Source organism: Aptenodytes patagonicus, chromosome 1 (genome assembly GCF_965638725.1).
Source record: "Aptenodytes patagonicus chromosome 1, bAptPat1.pri.cur, whole genome shotgun sequence".
Lineage (NCBI taxonomy): Eukaryota > Metazoa > Chordata > Aves > Sphenisciformes > Spheniscidae > Aptenodytes > Aptenodytes patagonicus.
This window is the reverse complement of record NC_134949.1, coordinates 189,127,277-189,140,514: the sequence shown is the minus strand read 5'-3', so window position 1 is coordinate 189,140,514 and position 13,238 is coordinate 189,127,277. Positions and strand designations below refer to the sequence as shown.

The following is a 13,238-nucleotide window of genomic DNA, read 5'->3' as shown; positions in this document are numbered from 1 at the left end:
GTTAAGGCTGCAAAAATACTCAGTAAATCCAGTCAAACCCACAGTTTTTACTTAACATTGATCTGTATTTCATACACATTTTTCATTTGCATCAAATGAAGTATCAAAAGAATTCCTTCCATGTCATATATGCTTCCTAGTATTTACTGTGTATATTAAGCCTATGAATAAATCAGGGTGCTTTCATCAAATTTTCTCAGCCACTTTAAACTTAAAGATTATTCCATTAGCATATAGTTTTGTATGAAATGAAATGTATGGGACTAATCTAATTTCAAGCACCTATGTAGTTTATTTAGTATCACTGTCTCCTTACTGAAGCTAAAGTTTTTGGTATATAAATTACAATTTATATGGAATTTATTTACAGATACCAATAACTAACCTGAATACTTTAATATATCAAGAAATAGTATAGTTCCTACTCAAATTAGAGTAAAAATAGAAATATTACTAAACAACAGTATTGAAAGTAAAAAACATGAAAGATTAAAAACTTCATCTTAACTGCTTTTTTTAAAATGCTGTTGTAGCAACAGCAATGCATTCATTTCTATTCCTGGTGGCTGCATCACGTATTTATGCTTTTTCTAAGGCTATTTGCGATGTCAATACAACTTAATTAAATCAGAGGTGAAAACAATAGAACTACTTCTCCAAGAGATAGACAATTTATAAACAGCACCAAATTACTGCATAACATAAATGAAATAAAAAAACCCCTATGTTTATTCAAGAATTTTGGTAATATCGTTTGTCAAAGAAGCTCAAAGAAGAAATATTATGTGTAGTCATTTCCTTATGTAGGACAACTCCATAAAGTGTTTACTTAAATGGAATGGTAGCTAAACAAATATTTATGTTCCATTATTTTTCTGCTGCAGGGAAGACTACAAAAGATAAGAAATGACAATTTTACCTTTACTCCCAATTGCCCATCCCAACTATTGCAAAAGAGAATTTACTGTATTTCTATGCTTCATACTACAGATACATACGCTATGGTCACTTTATTTTATGAAACACAGGATTTTTGATCAAGTGCATTAAAATGTAGACAAATAGAATTTTTGTCCACCATGCTGTTTTAAATACACAGTAACAATTTACCGCCGGGTGAGTGCTTTCGCCCTTCAGGGTTTTTGCAATGCACTCTTCTTTTAGTTTTGTTTAGAGGCTGAATCCCATTTGAATTTCACTATTAAATGTCCTTCTGGTTTGTTAACTTTGCTTTTAAAATACCAAGTAAGCAGTTAATGGTTTTCTTTTTGTGATTTAGAATCCATGCCAGAAAATCACACAATAATGTTCTCAGACACGTGCAGGAAAGGAGAAATAATGCACTTTCACAACATTCAAATTAGTCACTATGATGGCTATTAGCTGGGTCTGTGAGGGCAGAACAGTCTCCACTAAGAAAGTCTTGTAGAAAAGGACTAACAAAGCCTAGATTTTGATGATTTTTAATGATACATTTTCCATCACCTCCCAACCACTTGATTTCAGACTTCCTCTTCCTCTGACAAGGCTCCATAGCCAGTATGAGCTTCTTTCCATGTTTCTATTGACTTCACAAGATGCAGCTCGTGAGCAGCTTCAGACTGCCTGTGCTGGCTAGCAACAGCCCAAAGGGAATTGATGCTGCTGGCCCACTATTTCTTGCATATCAGTTTGAATCTCTCTCCTCTACTTAGCTCCCAAGATGCACAAAGCTCACAGGAAGCTACCCTTCAGAGTTGCATTTCTTTAAAATTATTAAGGACGTTAAAAAGCTATTGGTGGGACAGTGAGAAAAGTTGATGAAAGGCTAGTATGTAACAGCTGCCCAAATATTAAATAAAAAAGAGGATAATGAGAAGCAAGATGTGACAAAACACAAGTTAGGACCATCAAAAGAAATGTCAGCAGTTCAAAAAACCCAAACAAACCAAAACAACAAAAAACTGTAATAAAGGAAAATAGTAAAATTAATGCTGAGTGAAACTAGAAACAAGCATTTCTACATCCTGTTTATTTTTGATCCTACAATTTAGGATACTTATTATTTGTGATTCTTAGATCATTAGCAGAACTTAGGGAAAACGACACTATTTTTTGCAATTATGAGGCTGTATATCTCCACAGAGTGGAAGGGTAAAGGAAAATTAGATAAATTTGTTTTGTTGTCGCTATGTATAAATGTCATACATGAAACATTCCAGTAACTTTCTTCAGTTTTCTAGGAAGGAAAACACCTGAGAAAAAAAAAGTTAAATTTATCAATGAATGACATGCCAGAGTATATCCTGAAAAGGAAACTTGCGGGGTGGGGAGGTGAGAGACGAAATTTCTGTGATATTCTGCAAGACATAGCGAAAGTTACAGCTATGTTAATAGAGTCCATATAGGCTGCTTAGTTTATACTGTTAAAACTGACTCCTCTTGAGTATGTGATGCACAATTTTCAACTCAAAATACAGCCCTCTGGAAAGATGTTTTACTATCCAGTATTTCAATGCCAGACACAATGAATCCGGAGATTTTTATTTTCCATCTGGTGCATTATGGGATACCCTAAGCTCTTGGCATTCTACTGAGACTGTGCTTCAATTTAGGTATTTTTAATAAGTCCCCTTCCTTTTTTCCTTAAATATGGCTTTTGTTAGCCAGCACTAGCTGAACTGGAGACAACAGGGAATACTACCGAGTACAGCAATCCCAACCGTAATCATTATGAACAGGTTGATATATATGCATTATCAGCTACACAATTCATTGGCTTTGGATGAATGAAGACAGAAATACAACAGAGCAGCAACACAGGTGGGAGGAAAAGGAAATCAAGAAGTTAGGTATCTGTTAACTTTTTCTGAAGCGGCTTCACTTCACGGACTGCCTTTTTGGACTCATGGGACTACAGATCATCATTCTGCTCATTAATGGAACAGGAAAGCAACGCAGGGCTGAGACAAGCAATATCTGTGGCAAAATTTCTAACTGCTGTGTGTTTGGTCTTGCATATTCATGGCAGCTCTTTTCATAGTGAACTGCTTGTCTGAAGTTTACACTGATTTTAATATATTATGCTATATAAAATACTAATGTAGTGCAGGGTATCAAGCCAAGTGAAAGCAGCTGTTAACCTAAAGCAGATAATGAACGATGTTAATCTGTACCAAAAATTTCCTTTAAAGACCCCATATTCACTGCTTATGATTTTTTCACAAGCTAACCTACGTATTAAGATAATCCAAAAAAGGAATATGATTCTGCATAGGAACAAAAGATTAATAGGTGCACAGATGCTGCCTATATTTTAGCAGAATATTCAAAATGGAACTGAGACTACCACTACACTAGCCAGCAACAGTCTCCGTAAAAACAAGGCAAACTTTTCAAAAACTGGTGCAAAAAGACTTTGAGATCACTTCAAACCAGAATTTCAACAAATTACTTTCTTCTAAGGCCAAAGGGTGTGAATGTTGTAAGGCTCTGTTGAGGATTTCCCACATCAAGTTCTTGGGAAAATAGTTGCAATTGTCTGAAAAATACGTGTCATAGAGACTTCCTTTTATATACATATAGAAGGTTCAACAATAAAATTCCGTATCTGAATATAGTAGTTCAAGAAACACATAGAAATGTTTAGATTTTTAAATTAGTACCTTCTGGAGAGTATTTGTCAAATAATACCTTTTCTTTAACTCACTCACTCCTACTTGTCTCTATGTTATAATACTTAAACAAATTGACATGGATTTGTATCACACAGAGCTGCTGCATCCAGTGTGTGTATCCCATATATTATGAGCAAAACCAGTGCTAGCTGTAATACACACCTGAAGTCCAGACCAGATATTGAAGACCTGTATAAAGGAATTATATACTTAAGTTAAATTTACATTGTTTGCCAAAGCCCTATCTCATTACCTGTCCACACAGTCTACATCCTGACCCTCTCCCAAAGAGCAATATACAGTCTTCTTTCACCTAACGAGCTCAGGTCCTGTAATCTTCCAAAGTCCTTAGGATGCTAGATCTTACAGACTTCAGTTTGTTTATGTTGCACAGAGGGAAGTTCAAACTATGAGGCTGATTAAGTAACTGACAGTTCAGAGACAGCATGTAGTTTCTTCCTTGCAGATGAAATGGGTTTCTTCTACCTCACTTCTATCAGGCTCTGACCTGGGTAAGTGCTGTTCCTTCTTTCCCTTTTCGCAATGTCAACAAATTAACTTAAATGACAAGGAAAGAGGAATAGAGAACTGATCAAAAAGAAAGGACTCCGTTCCTAGCTGAAAGGCAGCAACCAACTCATTGTCTCTCAAGCATTAGTTCCATAAGATTCTGTGAAAATTGCCATCAACACTATGTTCAGTGGCAGGCTGAAACTTGTCAAGAGTTTCTCGGCTGCTACTTAGAAAATCATGAGGTGCAAGCGGGACTGATAAAGAGCATGTTGACTAAATTACTTAATTAAGCTTTTAATATGCAATTTAAATACTCTCCATAAACCCACTAAATTTTTATTTTGAACGTACAAGTGTATTTTGTTCACTGTGCTTTTTATTGAACATTTCACTCAATGGTTTTAATATTCTAGATCAATATCAATTCAATATTCTTTGACTTTCCTAATTAAAGCAAACAGAAGAACTGCAATAATAACTATAATTTCTTTTCAGCTAGTATACATAAGATGACTGACAAACTAGCACAACCTAATATATAGGAGAAATGTTCATAATTATAGATGTTGTCAATAAAAGAGTGCACCAACTGTGCATATATCTGACTTCCTAAAGAAACAAGAATGCTAATCAGTTCATTAGGGGCCTTTGGGTTGTGATATTTAGAGACAGGATGTAATAGCCTGCTTGTCCATGGAGCCTAATTGTACTCAAGACGAAAATTTATTTCCAACAAAGCACCATCCTTCCTTTTTCAGATTTCCTGCTGGTTTCTTTTTATGAGCTGCATGCCTTCCAAGACATCAGCATCATTCAGCTTTCCTTGTCATAGGAATAAAAGTAAAGACAGGTCCAGGCTTCATCATGCTGTGCAGGATTATCTAACCTTTACATCAAACCTTTTTTGCTTCGTAATTTATTGAAGCTCCTGTTTTTCTAAAAGTGAGCTTCTTTAATTAGTATGTTCACAGACATTACTAGAAACCATAAGCAACTTTACTGTTTTGAAATTACTGCCTGTCTGCTGGGAGCGGAAGCAGGTGAGGGCAAACTATTCCTGTTCGTAATATTTACTGTTCAAAATATTGTATTTGAATAGACTAATACAATGAAATATGTAGCATGGCTGGTTTTTCCTGTATTATTCTGATTTATTCCAAGCAAGACCAAACATTCATCTCACCTGTTTCTGACAGCAGACAATACCCAATGATTAGGGAAAACAAGAAGGAAACTTGGTAAGTATAGCATGACAATTCAACCGATGTAGTATTTAGTTTCTAACACTCTGCACGCTAGTGATTTTTCTGAGCTAAAGCTACCTCTGGACTACTGTGTTTAATAGCTCCAGACGTACTACCTTTAGCTGACTACCTAAGCCTTATATGAAATGCATTTACATTTACAGCCTCTACAACATCCTAAAAGTAAATGCTACAGTTTAATTGTTTGTTTTGTAAGAAAACATTTCTGTTATTATGTTTTAACCTGCTGGACGGTATTTTACATGAGATGAACCCTGGTTATTTATAAGACACAATGAATAAGTTCATAACTTTCCTCCTGTATGGAATACAAAATTACAAGTATTTTTACTATGTTTTCCTAACTTTTTTGATTTTCTGCCTTCAGAGTCCTAATTTATTAAAACATCCCTGATGCAGAAACTGTTGCATACTGCTGATCATTGTCACTATTTTCTGCCACATCAGTAGCTATACAGTATACTTTTTGAGATGAGGTGATGGAAGCACTCAAGATATGAGAGTATTACTGATTTTTATATCAACTTATGTATGTTTTCTGCTTGCTTTTAACTACAATTGTTGTCAATTGTTCTAATATAATGTTTTTCCTCCAGATCTATTACTCTACAATCAGTGAAGTTCACTTGCTCTTTTGTCAGCATCTGCCAGTATCTCCCTTTTGACATGACGTTTTTGGGGTTTTTTTTTTAGATATTAATCCAGAAAAAATAATCATTCCACTTTTGACCTAAGAAATTTCTCTCCTTGGAAGTCTTTGTTAATACACCTTGTTGAAAGGTGCATGGAAGTTCATGCTCTACCGACTGTCCAACCTTTATCTGCATGCTGTAATAGATCTGCAAGAGATGGTTTCTCTTTACAAAACCCATGCTGACTCTCCCCCATCATATTGTATCTCCCATATATACATGTTGGTTCTGTTTTTATTTAGTCTTCATCAGTTGTCTTGGTGGAGAAGCCAAACTTGCAGATCTTCCTTGTAGCCCTTTTAAAAAACTCAGGTGCTTCTATGCAGCTTTGATTCCTCTGGTGTCTTGGGAAAACTTAGTTCATGCAAGAATCTGTAGTCCAATAGGTTTATATTTGAGTTCATTTTAAAATCTTTTCAAGTCTTTTGTGACCACTGGTTACTCCCGGGGATTTATTGCTATTTATTTTATATTTTCCTTCAAAAAAAACCTTCTACTGACTCCTTCATTTGAGAACATCCTTCCATTCAAAATATTGCACAGTGGGGTCAACCAAAGTTCACCCTAGAGAAAACTGATGCAAAGAACAAATTTACCTTTACGGCTATGGCTTATCTTCTTGGCACACATTGACAATCTACGTCTTCTCTGGCAGGATTACAGTTTTTGAGATGCTTGAAAAAGATGATGTATAGATCCTCCTTTGCATTTCCTAAGATGATCACTATCTTTTTTAAGCGATCAGTAGACTGTTCTAATGCTCTTTGTATATGGGGATGGAATTTCAACCGCTAGAAAAGTTATGGTATTTATTGACAAGGTCCACCTATTTACCCTATCTGACTTTTATTATATTTTAACTTTTCACACTATTTCTCTACAACTGTGACTTAGTCTGTCTTAAATACAATTTAACACCTTATATCACAGTATTCCACTCACTTTCTGCCATCAAGTTTCAGAAATGCCCAACATGTCAGTAACACAAAGGGAAATGAGGCATCCTACATATTTTTTTTTATTTTAGATGTTTGATATTAGCATAGAAGTACATATTTATTCCTCAACTTACTTTTCCCGTGCTCTCCTTCTTAAGCGAAGTTAATTTTTTCAGGGTATTCTTCACTCATTCTCAACTGAATTTTGCTAATTTGTTTCATATCTGTTTTATAGGTATGGAAATTTTATAACCACATCTCCAAAGAAAGCTGTATACTAAATTATCTGTTACTTCAATCCCTAGTCCTCAGCTTAAAAATGCAAAAGGTTATAGGGTATTTTAAGCGCCAGCATCATGACTACTTTGGATTAAATGATCGTTTTAGGCCCCTTCCAACTGAAATAGTCTATTCTATTCTATTCTAATGGATTAAGAAGAGTCTGTCCTTCACAGGTTAGATTTCTTAATAAGTGCTTCCCATTCCTAACTTCCTAGACTACACATAATTTTCTTAACCAAGCACAGACTTTGCATAATTCTAGCAATATCTCTGAGAAAGCTATCATGGATATATTTTCCTCTAACTTCCTAGCAGTAGTTTATCGCTTGCCTTCAGGACCCCTCTCCTAGTTCTCCTACTATGCTATTGGCTTCTTCAGGGACAAACCTTATGTTTCGTACTATAGAGACATCATGCTGGTGGGTTGCAACGTATCTCTCAAACACACATTGAGCTGGAAAAAAAAGCCAGCAACAACAACAAACAGAACAACCTCACCAACAAAATACCCGATCTTACAAAAAAATTAGTAGCAACACTGAAAGGTTACAGATAACACACAGAGTCCAGAGAAGGCCTAAAGCTAAGTCATAAACTCTTTGGTTGCAGCTAGTCTACTGAAGAGGAAACGGGCCCTAATGCAGCAAGAACTAGTATATCCACTTGGCCCCAGGGGCCCTTGCCATCTTTTCTTTAATAGTAGGAGATTAATCAAGAGGACTGTCTCCTGAGTCCCCCTGCCTTTGTACATAACAAAGTAGTCTTCCAGCTAGGTAATAACCTAACCGTGCCTGCAGAGGAAATTTCAGCCTGTCTCTCTATCTGCTGATATTTCTGCTTCCGGATCAGTCTCAGCACATAAGACCACCATCTCGTAGGGAGGTCTAAGTGAAAGAATGTTTTTTTTCTGCTTTAATTAAGCCTTCATGTCACAAGGCTTTCTTATGAGAGACACAGGCAGTGAAGTTGGCTGCAGGATTTGAAATAAATAGTGAGAAAAGGAATTTTGGCAAAAATAAAACCAGAAACCAGTTTTCACATGCTATGAATCTCATTTCTGAAATAAGAGAAATTTTTTGGTTCTGCGGTTGCATGTACAAAAACATCCACAGTGGTAATGCATACACTAGAAAACAAATAAACACAGGGTGACAGACATCTTTTTCTAAGATATTCTCATGTAAAAAATCATTTAACACTAAAGTGAAGTGCTTAACATTCCTATTATAGCTACTTTTCTAAGTTAAGAAACTTATACACAGTGTAAAACCTGACAGTAAGCATTTTTCTCTTCATTCTATCCACTACGGATGAATCCTTTAATTGGACTGTTCATGTATTTAGTTTTTGAGGGGAAAAAAGAGAGTTATATTTTTCAAAAATAAATGCTACAGACTAGACAGAAGTTATGCAAAGAAATTTAAAGTTTAAGGTAATGCAGTTAAATTACTTCTGTTTTTTGTTTTTTTTTTTTTTTTTAAAGAATACGCCAAAGGATATTGACATTTTTGCTACAAACTTATCGTGCTTATCTTCAGGAACTGGAAAAGTCTGCAAATCCTTCTCAAGCTGTTGGAGTTGCCTCTCCATATGCTTCAGGCTCTTCTCCAGGTTTTCTGCCGAGACTAAAATACAGAACATTCATTCTGCTAACATCTTAAACAAGAAACATTGTTTGTAAAATACATGAGTTAAAACCTTACCCAAATCAGCATATTACATTTTTAATTCTGAAATAAAAGCACTGTGAACAAATTACAATACAAGATGAGGGGATCACTCTACAATGTTCAGTTCCCCTCACTTATGCGGTTGCCTTATTCTGATTAGATGTGTGCTGACTGAACACTGCATTTTGTTTTATTTTTATGCCTAAGGTTTTGCACTGCAATTAACAGTCTGTTTTAAATAACCTGAGATATACATATGCCAGTCTGGCTCTTCTGATTAACCAAAGGACAAGTTTTGAAGCTACTCCAGGAACCACAAAGCTTTCTTCAATCTCATTCTGTTAAAACAAAAAATACGAACATTTGTATGGAAGATCATGAAGAAAATAAGACCTTCAAAACAGAGAAAATGGGGCTATTAAACACCTACGCATGAAACCTGAGACTTGATTCCCTAGTCTGAAAGCACAATGTCTGGTAAAAAACACAATTTGTCAGAGCAAAAGTGCTTGCCAAGCTGGAGGGAAGTGCAAGCACTTGAGAGGGTGCGGCAGAGCAAAACAGGGATTTAGGAAAAAGAAGAGAGTAGACATGAAACATCAGGGATTTATAGAAGGATGTAGAAAAAGTGCATATGTTCTTTATCAGAAAAACAGAAATACAACTTTCATTCATTTGAAGCAATGCATGGAAGTTGAACACTTGATCTGTAAATAGTTGATTAAAAATACCAAGATGATAAGAGTGACCTGAGGATAACTCCTGCTAGCATGTATTCTATCTTGGATTTATATTATTGGAATCAGTTAAAACTTATTTCCTGATTGTTTGTGAAGTAAACTTAACATTTAAATATATTCCGTAGGAACAATATATATAGATAAGAATATACTCTGAATTTTAGTCTAATGAATTGATTTCTCCCCCCCCCCCCTTATTTATTTCATTCATAATATAATGTGCCTATAAAGGTAAAGCTACCTTAAACTTAATCTAAAAAATCCCTGGAGAAATTTTGTGGCCCTATGATGTTACTAGGATCTGTAGTGGATCCATTATTTCATCCACTGAGTAGAATTATGTGATGGAAAATATAAGATACACACATTGAACACATCTTTCTCTCATAAAAGCCCGACAGAGTCCCCAAACAACTAAAGTAAAATGTTGCATAGCAACTACAATCCCATTCATAGCAGAAAGGTTAACACAACTATAAAATGATCAATGGCAACCTGTTAAAATGCTAATGTAACCTAAAAAAAAAAAAAGACCACAAAATTTGGAGACAAACATTTTTTCTAAAAAGAATAGGGGACTATAAATGTATGTTCATATTATAATTTATACCTTATCATTTCGTTTACAATCACAATTTTTAAACCCCCCTCTTTACTCAAAACCACTACTGTTTTCCAATTGTATGTTAGACTTGGCAGACTTTCACTCAGAGACTGGTAAACCCAAATCATCACCAGGTAGGTCAGCTGGCTTCAGTAGTTAAGAAACTGGCTTGTTTGGGAAGCAGAGCTAAAATTAGAAGCTGACAATGTTGACTACAGATGTGTTTCAGTCTTCACAGGTTCCAGAAACAAACCTGATTTTAATATAAAGTCATACTTCTGCTGTCATAAGAAGCCTTTGAGGGTAGGCGCACACACACAATTTTAAGACACTGATTTACTTCGAAAGCTGCTAAGAAATACAGAATATAATACCTTGTGCTTAACATAACTATCAATAGCACTCTTCACAATACAGTTTGTCTTGCATAAAAAGAGTTCACAGCATAAAATTAAAGTGACATACTTACAAAATGTCAGAATGACAAGACTCAGCAAGTACACAGGTTTTAAAACAAAACAAAAAAAAAACCCAAAAACCCAACCCACCAAAAAACCCTCTACATCAATTGCAGGTAGCAGCTGAGTAATAGCTACATTCTTTTATCCAGATAAAAAAGAACAACAAACCTCAGTGCCTAGAGCTGATTAACAGGTTGTATACAAGAGATTTTTTAATTCTTGCTTCCAGCAAAGCTAAATTTTTATTTCTACTACCTCAGTTCTTTTGAGCTTGAACAGTTACATATTTGATCAAGAATCTTTACATCTTTATCTTGTTCTGAAGGTTTTTTTTTTTTCATCTGTCATGATCTTAAGTTGTTCCTGAATATAAAAATTCAGCATTCCTTTGATTTCAGCAGTGCACAACTACTGGAGATATTTTCCTTTAAGACTATATTTCTGGTGACAGCCTCAAGCGGACACTAGCTCACAGTGTGCTGGTATTCGTTTGGTGCTATTGTCTTTGCAACTTCCAATTTAGTGAAAACAGATGAAAAAAAATCAAATCTGTAAATATAAGCAGCTATTCAGCAAAAAGCTCACATGAAATACCTGCCAACCTTCCCTCGTGCCCTTCTAGAAGACATGGTATAAAATCTGAAGGGACATAGAAGAATGGCAGAAGAGAAAAACAAACAAACAAACCCAACTTTGACCCCTAATCCTGGGAGGATTCAGATATAAACCCAAGCCAAATTGAAGTAAGCAACTCATATGATAGTTTGGAAACAAAGTCAAAGACTGGGGTTTTGAATGTTAGTGAGCCCGCAAAACCAAGTTGTTTGTTGAATACAATGCATGTGTGCCTGAACACTCTCTCACTTATATCTTCTGAACTCTCATACCCCTTTTTCAAAAAGGCTCCTGATATTTTTATAGGCAATAATTAGATTTCCTCACCTTCTGCCTTTCAGGGTTAAAACAACTTTGTTCTTAAAGTTTCCTCTCTTGATTCAGGTTTTCTAATACCATGATTATTCCAAAAGCCTCTTCACCTGCTTCTGTTTTAAAACCTTTCTGCATAGTATTTCAGGTGATGACTCACCAGCCCTTTTAATGTTTGCATTACTATTTCTACAGTTTTACCGGAAATACATTATCTGATTATCTTATGATAAAATACCCTTTTTTCTTGACCAAAGCTCTTATTACAGTATCAAGATGCATGATCTTGTACTTCATAGTATTGATTTTCATTTCTTTTACTCTGCTTCCTCAGGATCATTCACTGATGACAACCCAATCCTCCTCTCAGCTGGCAAAGCTGTCTAACCCTTTGTCAGATACGCTCATTGGTTCAATACCACAATTTTATCTTTTTGCCATATTCCTTTTAGACAGTACTTCATGTTTCTTCCACTTTTTATTTTAATGAATATTCTCCCATTTTACATAATATCAAATGCTTTCCTGAAGTCAACATAGATTTCCTGTGTCAAAAAAAAAAAAAATTAATACTCAAAAGCTAGCAGATTAGTGTACTACCAATAAATTCATTTTCATTTTATGCTACTCTCATTAACCTCCACGTTTGATCATTCTTTCCCCTACAAACTTTCATATCATTAAGGTCAGACAGAGAGATGTGTAATTGCCCAAATCATTCTTTTTCTCCTCAGTTTCTTAAATATTCTGTAGTCACACAACATTACTATAGCCACAGCAAAACTTGGTAAAAGATGTACTTACTAAACTCTTAGTTCCATATCTCAGTTATCTCAGAATGCAGAAATGGAAACTGGTATTTACAATATGAGAATACGGTACCGTGATTTTTTTTCTTTCAACAAATTTCTGTGGAGACATTTTGCTCCGCTCCTCCCCATCCCCAGGTCATTATTCTTGCTTAAAATTAAAGCAGTATTTCATCTAGTTTTGAGACTACACCTGTTTTATCTTAAATCCTAGAAATAATTCTCTGAAGCAAAGCAATACTACTTGTGTGCTCTCTCATTTATATTGCTGTAAACCTTCTGCTACTTTTTGCAACACATATTTCAGTGGATATTTCAGAAATCCTGCATGCTGCCCAACCTGTATGACAATTTTCTTGGATGGTCGCAATCTCCATATCAAGAGAATCTTCCTCTTGCCTACAGATATTTTGCTTCCCTTGTGCTATTCTGGCCCCTATATTCTGAGGGGAGAGAGTGACAGTGACAAGCTGATCTCTAGCCTGATGCAGAAAACTATACCATATTACATATGAAAAAAAATTCTGAAAATATACTAATGCTTTTGCCATTTGAACTTCATACTGGACTGATGGACTAAGATTACTGAATAATTCTCTAAAATTGCCAATGTTATTGATGCAGCATTTAAAAGTGAAGTTAAATGACAAAAAATAGCCTACACCCCCCCCCCCCCAAAAC

General features: G+C 35.3%; 1 protein-coding gene across 1 annotated transcript in view; it reads right to left on the bottom strand.

Annotated features, from left to right (window-relative positions):
* Nucleotides 1-13,238, bottom strand: part of DIAPH3 (diaphanous related formin 3) — a 258,898-nt gene that overhangs the window by 80,476 nt on the left and 165,184 nt on the right. The window contains exon 23 of the mRNA XM_076363140.1: nucleotides 8,847-8,971. Within this exon, the coding sequence (XP_076219255.1) occupies nucleotides 8,847-8,971 (125 nt within the window). The remainder of the gene's footprint in view (nucleotides 1-8,846; nucleotides 8,972-13,238) is intronic.